Source organism: Pipra filicauda, unplaced genomic scaffold (assembly GCF_003945595.2).
Source record: "Pipra filicauda isolate LSUMZ 115617 unplaced genomic scaffold, ASM394559v2 scaffold562_size295421_pilon, whole genome shotgun sequence".
NCBI classification, from domain to species: domain Eukaryota; kingdom Metazoa; phylum Chordata; class Aves; order Passeriformes; family Pipridae; genus Pipra; species Pipra filicauda.
Window position 1 is genome coordinate 27,436 of NW_024104712.1, and position 16,001 is coordinate 43,436.

At 60.2% G+C, this 16,001-nt stretch overlaps 2 protein-coding genes across 2 annotated transcripts; one reads left to right on the top strand and one right to left on the bottom strand.

The window, feature by feature from the left end:
- The first annotated feature begins 3,761 nt into the window (after positions 1–3,761).
- Positions 3,762–8,307, top strand: LOC113987569 (POU domain, class 5, transcription factor 3-like). The gene is made up of 5 exons (XM_027720439.2): positions 3,762–4,262; positions 5,661–5,772; positions 6,177–6,307; positions 6,843–7,007; positions 7,722–8,307. The coding sequence occupies exons 1-5, from the start codon at positions 3,762–3,764 to the stop codon at positions 7,971–7,973; spliced, it is 1,161 nt and encodes a 386-aa protein (XP_027576240.1). The 3' UTR covers positions 7,974–8,307.
- Positions 8,308–11,017: 2,710 nt separating this feature from the next.
- Positions 11,018–12,291, bottom strand: FUT7 (fucosyltransferase 7). The gene has a single exon (XM_027720441.2). It carries the CDS (start codon positions 12,289–12,291, stop codon positions 11,248–11,250), a length of 1,044 nt encoding a protein of 347 aa, XP_027576242.1. The 3' UTR covers positions 11,018–11,247.
- Positions 12,292–16,001: the final 3,710 nt, after the last annotated feature.

A 16,001-nucleotide genomic window follows, 5' to 3' on the forward strand; every position in this document is an offset into this window, starting at 1 on the left:
CACCCAGCCCTGAAGCACCGAGCACCCACCCTCCCCTCCGCACAGCACCCCGCCCTGAAGCACCGAGCACCCACCCTCCCCTCCGCACATCGCTCCCAGGGCCCTTCGCACCTCGGGAATGGCAGATAAGGGCTATCCCGTCCCCTCATTGTGTGCAGCCGAGCTCCTTTGATCACGCCAGCCCCCCCATCAGGCTGATACCATCTCTCCTGGTTTCGGCAGCCGGAGGTGGGTGCTGACTCACCGCGAAAGCACTAGCCAAAGCACCCAGCCGGGATGCTTCTCTCATCGGTTCTCCAGCTGCAGCCGTGGGTGATGCACACCCCAAATAACCCAAGACCCCCCCAGGGCTCAATCCTGGGGAAACACAGCCTCCCACCCCCTCTCCCGAGGTCCCCAAATTTGTCCTTCCTTTGTTCTCAGAGCTCACCAATCTCTCAGAGCACGTCCAGACTTTTTGGGAAGTTCTAGCTTGGAGTAAAACCTGTCTGTTCCTCCTGGGAAGACCCCCTTGCTCCTGGCACAGCAGTTGCAGGAGCCCTGTGTCCCCTGGGAATCTGCGTCCCCACAACATGTGCCGGCACGGAAGTATCATTTGTCCAGGGCCAGGGGCACCTGTGCTGCAGACATCCCAGGACACTGTGGGGCTGGGTGCAGGGTCCATGCTCAGGCCCCTCCTCAGTTTTCCCAGCTGTAACACAGCAGGGAGGACCCACTGGTGTGTTTGGGCAGTGTGGTGGTGAGGGTGTGACTGTAATGAAAGCCCGGGGTCTTTGTAAAGAGGCTCTGGGATTTTCCCCTCAGACAGGTTTGGAAGAACCGACTCCAACCTGCCCAGCCAGGCCAGCTGCAGCCCAGCAAGCTGCACTGACAGGGAGCAGGTCAGCGTTCCTCCAGAAATGGGGCTTCTGGAGCTCAACCCCCTGCCCACCCTTCCCTAGAAGGTCCTAGGGTGACCCCTTCATCATGGGACCCTGACCCATCATGTGCAGGGCTGCAGCCCCCTGAGGTGTGATTGCCTTCAGTGGGCAACTCAGGGGGACCCGGCACAGGGCTTCTCCATCACCTGCCACAGTAAAGGGTGGGCTGACCATGAATAAAACATCATCTGTGGTCATCCACTCTCTTAAAATCTCATCCCCAAGTCACACCAGTGCCACACCAGCACACGGAGCAAAGGGAGGTGCATCTCTGCCTCCCCCCAGCCTGCTGCCATCTCAGCGAGCCAGAAGAACAGATGCCTTTCTTTCCGTTCCCCTTTTCCTCACAGGATCTCATTGATCCCTAGCCGCCTTAGACCACAGAGCCTGGCCAAGCCTGGAGCACCAGCAGGTTCAGCCATGGGGTGATGGAAGGCTGCATCCATCCTTCTCCTCTGGATCAGGCAGAGGAGACAGTTGGCCATTGGTGCTCAGTGACCCCACACAATAACCAGGCAGCTTACACAGCTCCCCCAAAATCACCCTATTGAAATGTAGGGGGGGGACACACACTGAGAAACCCCACTGACTCCCTCCACATCCCCCAGCTAAAACCATCACTGCCACAATGGGCCTCGCTCCTACAAAGGGGCCGGTTCAAAGTCAACGTCTCCCTTCCCCTCCGTCTGTATATGAAAGGAGCAGGAATGCGTTTGAGGGCCGGGGGGTGGGGGGAGGGGGGGAGGGGAGGGGGGAGGCAGGGCTGGGAGGCTTCCTGGGGGGATGGAGAGAAAGAGCAGGTTGGCAGGACGAGGGGGTCCAGCCCGGGAACAATAAATCAAAGGAAAGGGGAGTTACTGCCCGGTCAAGGAGCTTCTGAAACCCTGCGCCACAGCAGGAGTCCGGGAGGAGCAGGGCTGATGGCTGCCATCGGGGTCCCGCAGAGAGATTTCCTCTGCCCGCTGGCAGTAGGCAATAGCAGGCAGGTCTGCCTGCACAACACGGGGTCCAGCATTCCGGGCAGCACAGCTCAGGGTCCAGGTCACCCCTGGGCACGACCGAATTCATTCCCTAATCAGGAAGGTGCCTCACCAGCTCTGGACATTAGGCCTTCCAGGTCCTGCAGCCACAGGGCTCAGTAAAGGGAACACAACCCCACCGACAGGGTTTTTAGCACCATCCGTTCATTTTCCTGGGGCTTCCCTCCCTCCCGGAGCAGCCTGACACAACCAGGTTGGGCAGCCTGATAGATGTCCTGCCAGGCGTCAGAAAGAGACATTCATTCCAGTTCATCCATTTGGCCATTTTTTTTTTCCTTATAAGAATATCATTAGGAGGGTTAGCTGTTCAACTTCCCCCAGCATGCAGCAGTGCCAGGGGCTGCTGCTGGCACCGTGGATACCAGTCCTTGAATGCCAGTCCCTGCATGTCAGTCCCAGGGTACCAGTCCCTTGGTGCCAGTTCCTGGATGCTAGACCCCGAGCACCAGTCCCTCTGTGCCAGCAGTAGATACGAGGCTTGGGGTGCCAGTCCCTGGGTACCAGCCATCTCGGGAGCTAAAACAAGTGTTTCATAACCAGCACTCAAGCGCTTGCCCCTAGTTCCCCCCAGAGCCTCATCCCCATCCCGCCGCGGGGGAGGCTGCTCCAGCCTATCTCCTCGGCATATCTCCAGTGCGAGACAGCAGCAGCTCCCGGTAATCCGGGTTAATAAACAGGGAACAGTGTCGGGATCACTGTCAGCAGCAGAGTTGCTCCTCGCCCTGCTCCATCTGGGGTCAGGGGGTGCCAGCAGTGGGGTCACACCTCACCCTGCTCCAGCTGGGTTCAAGGAGTGCCCACACCACCGGTGTCTGCCCACACACAGGAGCTGGCATCAGGTATATCCAGAGGCTGATGTGATGGCAGTATTGGGATCAGGGAAGCTCCCGGTGCTGAGCTAGGAGGGAAGTAAGGGGGAAAAGCCTAGAGCTGACCCCAAAAGTGCCATTGTGAAGGGCGGTGCGAGGGGAAAGTCCTTTAGAGAAAATATGGAGCATGCTCCATTGTGGAGCCGGTGGAGCCATTGCATGGGCTGCAATTCCCTCCCTAGCAGCACACCCTGAGCTCTGGGGTCTCAGGCTCAGACATGCTCCTCCACACCACAACTTTTCTCTGCAGAAAGAGGAAGAGGAGAGGGACAGTGAGAGTGTGAAAGGTCTAGGGAGGCCCAGCTTTGTCCATGCTCGCCATGGAGCCACAAGGCTCAGGTGATAAGACCAGGCGTCAAGAGGGGCAAGAGGTGATGGCCAAGCTCTGGACCATCCCTGCTGCTGCACGATGGCACTGGCATCCCGGGACCTGTCCACCGTCCTGGGGACAAGGAGCTGCTGCAGGCGGGTGGCTGCCCTCACATCAGCCCCTGGCCACGGTTCATGACGCTGCAGCTCCCCAAAGCCATCCCTTTCCCTGCCCAGGCCCCATAGCGCTGGAGGGGTTCCCAGATGGGGAGACTCCAGGGCTGGTGCTGCCCTAACACTGTCGCGAGTCCCTCCTCGAGCAGCGCGGGGCCGGAGAGGTGCGAGGCTGCGCGGGAGGGTCGGTATCCTCCCCCTCTCCCTGTCCCGTCGGGGCCGTCCCGTCCACCTCCCCGCGGCAAGGGTGTGGGCCGGTGCTGCCCCCTCCCACCGCACCTTCCCCCCCGTGCCCCCCGCCCCCCCGGGGGATCAAGTTCACGCCCGACCCACTGTAGAGGGGCAGCCCGGCTCGGCCCGGCCCCGCCGCTCTCAGAGGCCCCGGCGGCGCCGCAGCAGGGAGGCAGCGGCCGGCAGCCCCCGCATGGAGCCCTAGGGCGACGGGCAGCATGTTCAGCCCGGACGGGGGGCTGCCGGCCGCCCCCTTCGGCCTCCTGACCGACGGCGGCCCACCCTTCACCCGTGCCGGCTTCGACGGGGCGCCCGCCCAGCCGCTCTTCTTCCCCTTCGCCGCCGCCGCCGCCGAACCCGAGCCCGCCCGCGACCCGCCGCCGGCCCGCGCCTGGCTGCCCCCGCCCGCCCCCGCGCCTCCTGCCAAGGCGGAGGCGCGCCCGAGCCGGTCCTGCAGCCAGCCCGAGCCCGAGCCCCGCACTGCCGCCTGCTGCGGCCCGACCTGGCCGCCCCCGCCCTGGGCCGGCCCCGCGCCCCCTGGCCCCGCCGCCCTGCCTGGGCCGCCTTTCCCCGGCCCGGCCGCCCCTGCTTTCCCCGGTCCCCAGCTCTGCCCCGCCGCGCTGCAACCGGGCGCCGGCGGCCCCTCGGGGCTGGGCAGCAGCGGCAGCTCCAGCGGCGCCGCCAGCGAGGGCGGACACTCCAGCGACAGCGGCGAGGAGGTGAGACCCCACGGGGTGAGGATGGGCGGCCGCCCGCACACGGCGTGTCTCGGCTTTCCTCCCCGCCCGGTGCCGCTGCCGGGACAGGGACCAGAGCCGCAGCTCGCCGAGACTCCGCCGGTGCCTCCTGTTCGGCCCTGCCGTCGGGTGCCCCCGGGGAGAAGCCCCGATACGGAGCTAGGGCTCACCCCGGCTCAATCACCCTCTCAGCGGGGGGAGCGCCTCAAGGAGGGTGTTTTGGGGTAAAAGAGGGAATTTGGGGACTTAGGGGGGCAGTTTTCTCTTTGTTCTGTCGCCCCTGACACGCGATGCGGCAGGGCCGCCCCGGGTAGCGATGTCGAAGGCCATCTCTGGAGGGATACTGGGGGCACCGCCGCACGGTCCCCAGCCGCTGCTCCCGGAGGTCCGTGGGCACCCACGGCTGCTGGGGCAGAGACAGCCCTAAGATGAAGGCGCTGTGGTTTGGGTTAGTTTTTAATATTTTTTCGTCTTGGCATAACACGACCCCGCTCCGGGAGCAGCAGCGCGGCCGATGCCAGGGCTGGTCTGTGCGGGGATTGGGTGTGTTTGCGCAGCCGCCTCCGGGCCGTGGCTGCGGGAGCTCCACGCACAATGGGTGCGGGTCCCCGGGCCGCAGTCGGCCGCGCTGGGTAGGGGGTGGTCACGAGTAGTGTTTCCCGGCTGCGGGACGGTGAAGAATGCCCCGTGGGATAGATATTCCGGGCTTCCTGCTGCTGATCTACGCCTGGAATTATAAGCCGCGGCTCGGTGACAGGAGGAACGCCTAGAAACCCCACAACTGTGCTAAAAAATGGAAATTGGGTAAAAGACTTAAAAATGCCACCGCAGCGGCTAAAGACTGCGCGGCAGGGAGGTGGGAAGCGCCTGGGTAACCGCTTTCCAAAAGTTAAGAGCCTGCTGGTGGCAAAGAGGAGCTTGATTCCCACGCGTCTCTCGGGCGCTTTGGTCCCTCGCTTCACGGGAGCCTTTTCCCTGTCCCGGGCGCAGGCGGGAGAGCAGTTGGCGAGGGGCTGTCCCAGCCCCAGAGCCATGGCGAAGTGGCCCACGCCGCGGGAGAGCTGAGTCTTGGTGTCGTGTGGTGGGATGCGTGGGAGTGGGGCGAATCTGGGGCCGTCAGTCCAGTGTGGCCGTCGGTGCTGCCTCTGATCAGGCCAGAAGACCGCGAGCTGGGGGATAAAGGGGACATTCCCAGGGCGTGTTGAGGCAGACCAGGAGGTCTGGGTGCTCATTGTGCCACTCTTGGCCGCCGCCGCGCCGGCGTGGGTTGATCTGGGCAGTGTTCGTAGTCCGGGGGGACCTCGTCAACCCGACAGATCCCGCTCTTAGCAGCCCCTGGCCGCGAGTCGTCTCCTCTCAGTGTTTCTCTGTCCCTGTCAGGATGCGCCAACCTCTGGAGAGCTGGAGCAGTTCGCCAAGGACCTCAAGCACAAGCGCATCATGCTGGGCTTCACCCAGGCCGACGTGGGGCTGGCCTTGGGCACACTCTACGGTGAGGGGCAGAAGAGGGTCGGGGGAGGGCCCTCTTCTCCCCCCACAGCTTGGGGGAAGGGAGAAGCTGGGGAGGGGGGATGGTATTACCTGGCCCAGTGGAGACTTCTGCTCCTTAACGACCCGCAAAAGAGCCGACAAGCACCAGCCCTGGGGCTCCCGGGGCGGGAGTTGGGGGGTGGGCCCAGCCCTGCGGTGAGCTGGAAGGGTTCGATAGCAGGGAACTGGTTTAATACGATAGCTACAGTTGCTTTTTCAGAGCTTTAAATCCCTGCTGAAGCAGAAGAAAGAATCCATTCCCTGGTCTTCCAGGGACAGGGGAGGTTTGGGGGTGGCAGATCCTGGGGGGCTGCAGATGGGGGCAGCTGCGCGGTGCATGATGCCCTGCCCTCCCTGCCCATGCAGGAAAGATGTTCAGTCAGACGACCATCTGCCGCTTTGAAGCGCTCCAGCTCAGCTTCAAGAACATGTGCAAGCTGAAACCGCTGTTGCAGCGCTGGCTCAACGAGGCGGAGAACACGGACAACATGCAAGAGGTGCGGGCTAGGGAGGGTGGGAGCTGGGGTACCCTACGCCTGCAAGCCCTCAAGCCACAGATTCTTCTCCATTTCCAACATGCCTTTGGGGAGAGAAGAGGGAAACAGGAGGTATTTTGTGCCACAGTAGCATCTCACTGCATGGCTTCAGTCCGGCTTGGGGGGATATCGCTGAGTACTGCTTTCTGCCAAGCTGAGGGGAGCCCAATCCCCCCCCAGACACCTAGTGATTATGGCAGCTCCCATCTTGGAGCAGCCAGGTCCTGCTGGAACCTCAGAAAGGCTAAATGTGCAGCTTACTGCTCCCTGGGGAACCTGGTGGGGGAGCAGGAAGATGTGTCCAGCCTCCCCACACCAGCTGCTGGCAGGGCTGGGATACTGGGAATGGCCCCAGTCACAGTGGAGTGATGCTCAGTGGAGAGTCACAGGGACACACAGTCTGTCCCCAGAGCTCTGCAGCCAGCCACACGTGTGCCCAGAGCCTGGTGGAGACTCTTCCATCCAGTGACCAACATGTTCCCTCTCTTGTTCCCAGATGTGCAATGCGGAGCAAGTACTGGCCCAAGCCCGGAAGAGAAAACGCAGGACCAGCATTGAGACCAATGTGAAGGGGACGCTGGAGAGCTTCTTCCGCAAGTGCGTGAAGCCCAATCCCCAGGAGATATCCCAGATTGCTGAGGACCTCAACCTGGACAAAGACGTAGGTTGGGAGAGTGGGAAGGGTGGGTGCCCAGATGTCAGCAGCTCCTGAGCATCTGCATCAGGCCAGTTTGATACTTTGTCTCAGAGCAGAAGCGAGCAGTTATGAGGTATAGCTCATCAGTATGAAAAAACCCCCACTTTGCTCCAGAGGAGACTTTCCTTCACAGATGGAGTATTTAAAACTTTACAGGCACAAAAATAATTCCCAGACCCAACACAACACCCATCTGTGTTTGTGTATATGCACATAATATATAAAAGTAATCCTTTGATACTAATTCACCTCTGAAGAAGCTGATTTTTGCCCCCAGGGACCCACATGGAAAGTGAAAACTTTTTTTCTTCATTGGAAGTGGAAATGCACGAGAAGACCAACAAAACACAACCTATGAACAATAAACAAGTTCCAGTCACAAATGCATATTGGCTTCATCTGATAATGCCACTGGCCTTTGGAGAGAAACCTTTCTTTCAATTCATTATCTTCTTTCCTGCTTAACCTCTCTCATCTCTCAGCTCTGGAAGCAGTGGAAAAGTGTTCCTGGCTGGAGTCCATCAGGGCTCAGACCAGGAAAGAGATGTGTGGCAGGGAGGGGGCTGCACTGGCAACTTGGGGTGCTGTGGAGGTGCCCACCAGTAGAAGGGTCTCCTTGTCACCCACAGAGTGCCTGGGGTCACCCCCTCACCCTTCTCTCTGTCTCCCTCCCTGCAGGTGGTCCGGGTCTGGTTCTGCAACCGGCGTCAGAAAGGCAAACGGCTGCTGCTGCCCTACGGCAACGAGGCAGATGGGATGATGTACGACATGAACCAGCCGCTGGTACCGCCCACCCTGCCCATCCCAGTGACGTCGCAGGGCTACAGCCTGGCATCCTCCCCTCCGATCTACATGCCGACCTTTCACAAAGCTGAGATGTTCCCACAAGCGCTGCAGCCTGGGCTCTCCATGAGCAACAGCGGCCACTGAACCGGGGGCTGTGGGGTCACTGCAGGTGGTCTGGCAGCCCCCACTTTGCCCCGGGCTGGCCCAGGCAAAGCCCTGCTTCCGCTCGTTGGGCTGCTGTGTGGGGCTTTTTGGGGTGCAAGGGGCTGGGAGCCTGTCGCTCGCTGTCCACGGTTGCTCCCAGCCCTTCCCAGTTATGTGATCTTACTGGTCCCAGCAGCATTGGCCCCCCCTCTGACCTCTCCTAGGGGCAGCTGCTCCTGCCCCACCGCATCCCCTGAAGCCATGTGCGCACAGCCCCAGCCGCTCTTCTGGAAGACCCAAAAAAAAGTATTTTTTAGATTTTGGGGTGGGGGGAGGGGGGTGGTTTTATTATTTTTTGAAATGGTTTTTGGTTGTAGTTTTTAAAAAGCAAAAATTTTTGTAGTGATCTAGTTTCCCAGGTGCCTCCTCCCTGTCATGTAGAGCAGGGCTGGAACACCATGCCCAGGGCTGAGGGGCCCTGGTGGCTCTGCCCACCCTCCTGGGCAGCCAGGGTGAGCTGAGGCCAGGGGCAAGGGGTGGAGGTGAGCCCCTGCCACCCCTTGAGCTGTGGCACAGGAGAGCTTCACCCCTCTGTGGGTCAGCTGGTGAGGCCTGTTTGGGTCAGGGGGGTCCTCCCCAGCGCTTGTGCCCAGCACAAACTGGGCAAAGGGGACTGAGGACCCTCAGTCCCCTGGGCCCTCCTCACTCTCCAGCCACTGTCCCCTGCCCCAGCCTGGCTTGGCTGCCCAGAAACCACCTTTCCCTGGAGGGTCCCAGCCCAGGGGGCCAACAGCGCCCTGTCCATGCTGCTAGCACCCCAAGCCTTCCAGCCTGCTGTAGTTAATGATGATTTTTATACTTTTTGTTCTTAATCACATTCCCCTTGGCAGTGAAATAAATCTCAGGGTTCTTTGGGGCAAGAATGAGTTAACCCTTTCCTTGCTTCACTTGCATCCTTGCTCCTGCAGCCCAGCAGTGCAGGTTTGGCTGCATGTGGGGGCACAGCAACACTGGACCAAGGCACCCAAAGAGAATGGACGTGTCCCGGTCACGCTGGCAACACCCAGCTCTTGGCTGCCTGCAGCTTGGCCCCTAAACCAGGACTGGTGGCAGCTTGGTTCTGGAGGGGCTGTTCCCCTCCTGAAGCAGAGGGGGTCAAAACTGAAAGGGGGGTCATCTTCCACCCAGTTTAAACTGCTGGTTTGCTGTAGCTGCTGGGAAAGAGGGAAGCAGTGGGATCTCATTTACAGGCTGCTTCAGCAGCTGCCATGGACAGGGAAGGACTAGGGAGGATGTAGAGTGGTAGGCAGGGAAGACGTCTGGGAAGGTGGGTTTGTTCTCACCCACAGGGCTGCTGGTGTGACACTGATGGGCAAAGGATGGATGCTCCCGTGTGCATGGTCCATCTGAGTCAGCCTCATGCTGGGGTGATGCCAACCCAGCCAGGCAGGTCCAGTGGGCACTGGGAGCTGAGCCAGTGGGAACTGGGGGTGTCTGGGGGATGACTTCGCATTTCCCCACCATGGTCTCGGCAGCTGATTTGCCTCCAGCCCTTTCCCTTGAGGGACCTTCCCCCGAGCAGAATGAAATCCCCAACCAAGCCTGTAGGGAAGCTTCTGGAAAGCCCAATTTTCAGCTCGGCAGCTGATTTGGTCTACAGGTCTGCCTGGAGTGGGGGCACTTTAAGGAGCTGCTAACAGAGCACCCTGGGACTCTGCCGGACTGGGTGCCAGCCCTGTGTGGCAGGACCCCCTTGGCTCATTCTACATCCCTACTTGTTACCCAGGGATACTTCCCTGCCTGCCTGTGGAGTGGGGGCACAGCCATACATGGCATCCACTAGAAACTGTCCCTGTCACAGCTGCGCAGTTTAAGGGTGTGGGAGGATGATGGGGTTGGGAGCAGAAAGCTGAGAAGGGTGTCGTCTCCCTGAGGTCTGCTTGTCTCCACATTTCCACCATCTGATTTTCTACTTCCAGCCAGGCAGGAGTCCCGACCCCCATATCCCACAGCCCCGGCACCCTGCCCATGGGCACCCTGCACATGGGCACCCAGCACCTGTCTGTGGGCACCCACAGCCCCTCCTGCTCCACTTCTGGTTGACCCAGAAAACAAAGCGGAAATCGGAAGCCACAGAAGTCAGAAGAGCGTGGTGTGCCTGTTCAACTGCCACCCCACCAGGGCTGGCACTAGGGCAGGGTTTCCCCCTCTACCAAGGGGGACCTGAGTCCTGCTGGGCACCTGGTGGGTCACAGGGTGGCAGGGGTGGAGTTGGGTGACTTCAGAGCTGCAGGGAGGAAAACTTGGGGAAACTTGTGACTAAAAGTTGTTGATATCACTGGGGTTGATGATACCGAGCAGAAGGGCATGGGGCAAGGCATGGGTAGAGCAGTGTGTCTCACTCCCTGGTCCTGTCACTCAAACCCAAAATCACCACTGATCCTGGATGGTGCCCATGCTGCAGGGGGTATACATGGTACTGGGTGCCCATAATGTAGGGTGCTGTCTGAGCAGGATGTGTGCATGGTGCAGGGTGGACATGGTGCAGGGTCCCCACAGCGCTATGTCTGTGTGTGCAGGGTGCCCATGGGACTAGCTTTGCTCCCGGAGGCCACCGGCTTGCTTCCTTCCTGCCACAGCAGGGAGGGAGTGACAAACCACAGCATCCCTGTGCCTGGCCGACTTTGAAATTGCCCTGAGAGGATCTGCTGTCCTGTGACTCCTCGCTGGCATAGTGGCACCCACGATTCAAGGGGGGTGGGGGAGATGGGTGCTGCCGGGAAATGGGGGAGCAGAGGCTGTGTTCCCTCCTGGCCATGGGGTGCTGGGCCCCCCTGTACTGCTTGAGCATGGCTCCTCCACCCCAGCCGCAAATGTCACCATGCGGCCTCTGCCACCAGGGCTTTGGCACCCAGCAAATGGTGCTGGGGGGACACTGAGGATCACAGGGGAAGGTTGGGGAGCCCTCAGCCACCCACCAGCCCCCTGCCCTGCCCACACCTTATACCACAGGCACAGCCTCGGCAGCAATGTACCATTTATTTCCAAAGCACCCTCTGGTCCTGCCAGCACTCTGGCAAGATGGTCAACATTGGGTCAGAAAAATTAAGTCATGGGGAGTTGCTCAAGGTCCCAGTGTGGCAACAGCTGGGTTGGGACAAGAGTGGTCCTCCCTTCTCTCCATACCCCACATCCTGGTCTGCAGGTGGGTGCCCCACACACCTCCCACCCCTGTATCCTCTGCCTGGATACCTCCCAATGGTCCTGGCACACACTAGGAGTTGAACCAGCTCTGCAGGTCGGGATAGAGGTGGCCGCGGGGCAGGTGGGGGTAAGCGGTGCAGATGGTGCAGATCCGCTCCCTCCAGTCAGTGTAGAGCTTCACACTGAACCTCCTCTGCCAGGCAAAGAACTGCTGGTAGCGGCTGGAGTTCATGGTCTTCAGGAAGATGGCCAGCTCCTCCAGGGAGTTGAAGTCATCAACGTGGATGAAGGAATCGGCAGGAATGAACTGCTCATAGTTGGCCCGGGGTGGCCCCAGCACCACGGGCACAGTGCCGGCCAGCAGCGAGTTCCTCCAGAGCTTCTCTGTGATGTAGTCCCGGTGGATGGAGTTCTCGAAGGCCAGGTAGAACCTGGACTTGGATGTCGTTGGCAAGAGGCAGTCCTTGCAGAGGGGTTTGTTGTTTGCTTTCCCGTATACATTCACATGGAGGTACCTGGAGAGGTTTTTGTAGACTTCAGCTCTTTTCTGAGTCCTGTGGTAGTTGCTGATAACCCAGGATACCAAGTTGGTCTTTGCAGGGATGTTCATAGTGGCCGAGCGGTTGGGCACAAGCTTGCCATAGGGGATAAAGATGTCTGAGTCCTGCCTGTAGGTCATCACCCAGTTGAAGGTCTGGTTCCATCCTGCTAGAGCTCTACTGTTGGAGGGGGACTCCAGGGAGACCCATACCCAGTTCTGTCCTGGTGGTCTCTCCTTGGGCAGCCTGTCCTGGCCAGGCTGAAGCCTGGCATGGGGGAACACCACCACATCGGCCTGGTGCAGGAGCTGCCGCTCTGTGGTGAGCCAGCAGCCTGTGACGCCGTACAGCTCGTGGCACACGTCCCCACTGACATTGGGGACCTGCTTCGAGGGCCATTCCCACACCAGCACCAGCAGTGGCTCTGTGTGTTTGGAGTCTTCTCTGGAGCCATTGGAGGGGCTGAGGAAGCACCTCAGGTTCCAGAGCATGGTTACAAACACCCCAGCAGTGACCAAGGTCTTCACACCAGGCCGGCCCCATGGCGACCATGGCAGTGGTGATGCCCGGGGCATGCTGGCAGGATGGCTGTCACCTCCTCAGGTGACAAAGCTGACGCCTGGGACAGAGGAGAGACCACCAATGGCCATCGTTTCAGCTTGCCGGGAGCAAGGGGTGACTGGGAGGTGCTGGGATCTGAGGGGCCAGAGACAGGCCTTCTCCATGAAACCTGGTCCTCAATATCACCCCTGAACTGTCTGCTCCCCTGTACCACAGGGTTCCCTGTGCACCTGGTGTCACCCCAGGGTGGTCTTTGTTCTCCCTCCCATGATCCCTGGTGTCTCCATCTTTGGGCGAGCACAGATACTGCCAGAAGGTGCAGAGCTGATGGGAAGCATCCACTTGTGCCCCCTGCCCCACTGCCCTTCACAAGAGGTCCTTGGTGCTTGCTCTGTGCCTCAGTTTCCCCACCTGACATGTAGCCATGGTCCCACTCCTTACTTTGTCCAGAATATGTCAAACCTGATATGCAGCCAGCCTTGCCGCAGCTGTGCACCAGAGGATGAGGAAGAAGATCCCAGTCCCACCTAAATAACCCCACGGTGAGGCCCCAGCTGCAAAATGGAGTGTCTCTGGGGCTGACTGTGAAGTCTGAAACTCCATTCAGGGAGTTTCAGGACTGGAGTGTCCTGCCCAAGAAGTGCCCCAGCATTCTCCTGCAACAATGACAAGGCAATCCCCAAGCTCGAGGTGCTCTCCCCAGATCAGGGTGCTATCCCCAGCCCCCAAGGACATGAGGAGCCCCAGCAAGCTGGGAGGTTGTAGCCTCAGTGCCCCAAACACTCATATTCAGAATGTCACAGATGGCCAGTACTTTGCTGTGCAGGCACGAAGGGCAGGGAGGGCAGTGAGAACAAAAAGGGCAGAAAGGGCAGCGTGGGAAGGGAGGGCAGGGAAGGCAGGGAAGGCAGTGCAGCACTTGGGTCTGCCACTGATGGGGCTCAGCCCGCAGGCACATGGGCCCTCCAGCTGTGGGATACTCACCCTCCTACGGTGCCCATCTGTCTGCCGTGGGCCTCCACTGTGGTTTAACCAGCAACACTGCTGGGAGCAGAGCAGTGATGAAGGTGGCAAGGGGGATGCTTGGCTGAGCTGGAGACTAGCCACCAGCTTGAGCCCAGTCTGGAGTGCCAGTCCCAGGGCAGGGCTCAGTGCCTGCAGGCCACCCATGGCATTCAGTAGCAAAGGTGGTTTCTCTTTTGTGGAAACCTCTGGAAACACACGGGCTGCCTGCATCCTGGTGCCAGCTGGGGCTGGGCCCATTCCTCCAGTATTGGAGTCTCCTGGAAAGCAGTGCCCTACTTTTCCACCCACCCCAGCACTGCAGCTTGGCTGCAAAAAATCCCTTCCTTGCCTTGGCCCGCTCCATCTGTCCTGCTAAAATATACCAAGCTAAGTTTAGGCTCCAGACAAACCTGGCATGGGAAGCAGAGAGGGCTGGGAAAGCTTTCCTGGTTCCCTGCACTGCACATCAATGCTGTGCGTCCCTCTCCCCAGCAGCGGGGATGCTGCCCCCGTTTTGGGGATGATCTGAAAGGGAACCTCCTACTCCAGCAGTGCCAGGGGCTGCCCCATTTCTCAGCCCCTCTCCCCTTGGTGGTCGGCGATGCTGAACTCAGACTTACCGGGATGGAGGTGTGCAAGATGCCAGGTGCGTCTGCCTGGGCGCTGCCGCACTGGGCTGGGGCACTCAAAGGCTTCCTCTTTTCTGTGGTTTTTGCCTTGTCCCAACCCCATGGCGGGTCCTTCCTGCCCCATGTGGCAGCTGGCACAACCTGCTCCCAGCACTTCCCCTGAACCACCCCGAGGGCTGGTATACGCCCACAGCTGGGTGGGTGCCCTATGGCCAGGTGGGTACCTTGTACCCTGGGTGGGTACCCCATGACTGGGTCAGTTCCCTCTGGCTGAGTGGGCACCCCATGATGGGTGCATGCCCCAGAGCAAGCTGGGTGCCCTAGGGCTGAATGGGCGCCCAGTGACTGTCCATGTCCTGTGGCTGAGTGGGTGCTACATGGCTGAGCATGTGCCCCATAGATGTGTGGGTGCCCCATGGCTGGCTAGGCACCCTCAGCCTCGACAAGGTGCCACCCATCTGCCACCTGCAGCCTGGTTGCAAACAGGATACCAGCCCGACTCCAACTCCCACTGACTCATCCTGAAACTGTAAACGAATGCAGCCCCAGCACCCCCCACAGCGCTGCTGAGCCCTGGGCATTGCCCTGCCTGGGATGTTTCCTGCCAAAAGGGGAAGCGGGCACGTGTGAGCCTCAGTGGTGCATGCACGAGCTGTCTCCTGGGTCCCGGCCCCGATCCTGCCCTTCTCCCAGTCTGGCTCAGTTGTGTTCTCTCCTGGCATTGCTGTCCAGGACCCAAGTCTCCATAAAAGCCCTGGCAGGCAAAATGAGATGGCAAAACTGAGGCAGAGGCATGGAGGGGACTACCAAGGTGTGCAGCACTGTTCTTGAAGCTGGCAGGGGTATGCCCTATGCCCTGGCACACGCAGAGCTGGGAATGAGACCCCAAACAAGACCTCCCTGGGGGTCCTTGGGCTGCTCTAATGCCCCTGGGGTCTGCACCATTAGACCTGCCGGCTGTCAGGTCCCTGGGATCCCTGTTGGGCATGGTGCCATGTCACTGTGCCAGGGTGTAGCAGGGCTCTGTGGTTTCAGTGTCACCCCGGGAGCCCTCAGAGGCCAACTGTAGCCCCAAGGCAGGGTGTTCCTTCCTCCGTAACCATGTCCCCAGCTTCCTGTCATCTTTTCTCACTCTCTTTCTGCATTTCTTCCACTGCATGATCGAGAGCCCAGATACCACAATCTGTGGGCACCATTCCCAGCCTGGCCTGAGCCAGCCCTGTCAGCTGTGGGCAGCAGTCTCTGCCTGGCCGGAGCATTCAGCATCATCCTGCTGCTGTCCCATATCTTGAGGGCCCAGGGCCACACTGGCTGGGGCCGTTCCCCTCCACAGACAGCACTGGCAATAGAATTTCCCTGAGGGATTGAGGATGTCTTTTGGAGCAGGAGGGAGCTTTTTCATGGCACTTGTAGCTGTCACCTGCAAGTGCTGCCCCAGGACACCCTGGCAGCAGAGACAATGCCCCAGAAGGACTTGCAGCCAGTAGGTCCAGACACCCTCACCCTGTTGCCCAAGGAATGTGGCTCTGAGCCAGGCTGGGAGCCAGGACCAGTGCTGCCTGGGTGGGCTGGGCAGAGATCAGGGCCAGGAACCAGGCCATGGGACCACTGGGGAACACAAGACAGCACCAGCACAGAGCAGAGAACTGTGGGTGGGTGGGTACGGCCACCTGCAGATGACCCCACACAGAGAGAGGAGCTTGGCCACCCCAAAAGGAAGTCCCCTGAGAGGTACTCAGGGCTCCACGTCCCCAAGGCTTCAGGCCCTGGGTCCATGAAGGATGCTTTTCCCGGGGCTGTGCTGTCCCATGGTACGCTGCTGTGTCTGTCCCTTGCTGGCCCTGCAGAGGGTTCCGTCGTCATGCCAAGCAGAAAAGAGAAGCTCCCCAAGACTCACACAGGGGCAGCAGGAAGGGAGGGAGCAGGAGACTCAGGTCAGGACTTTGATCCACCTGTGGAGCCCCCCCTGCACTCTTCTAAGCTGGGGAACCACTCTGCTGCAGGACAGGGGTTTTGAGGTGCTTCTTGTGTGGGCTGGGGATAACCCACATGCAATCCCGTGCAGAGAGCCAAGAGTGACAGCTTCCCTC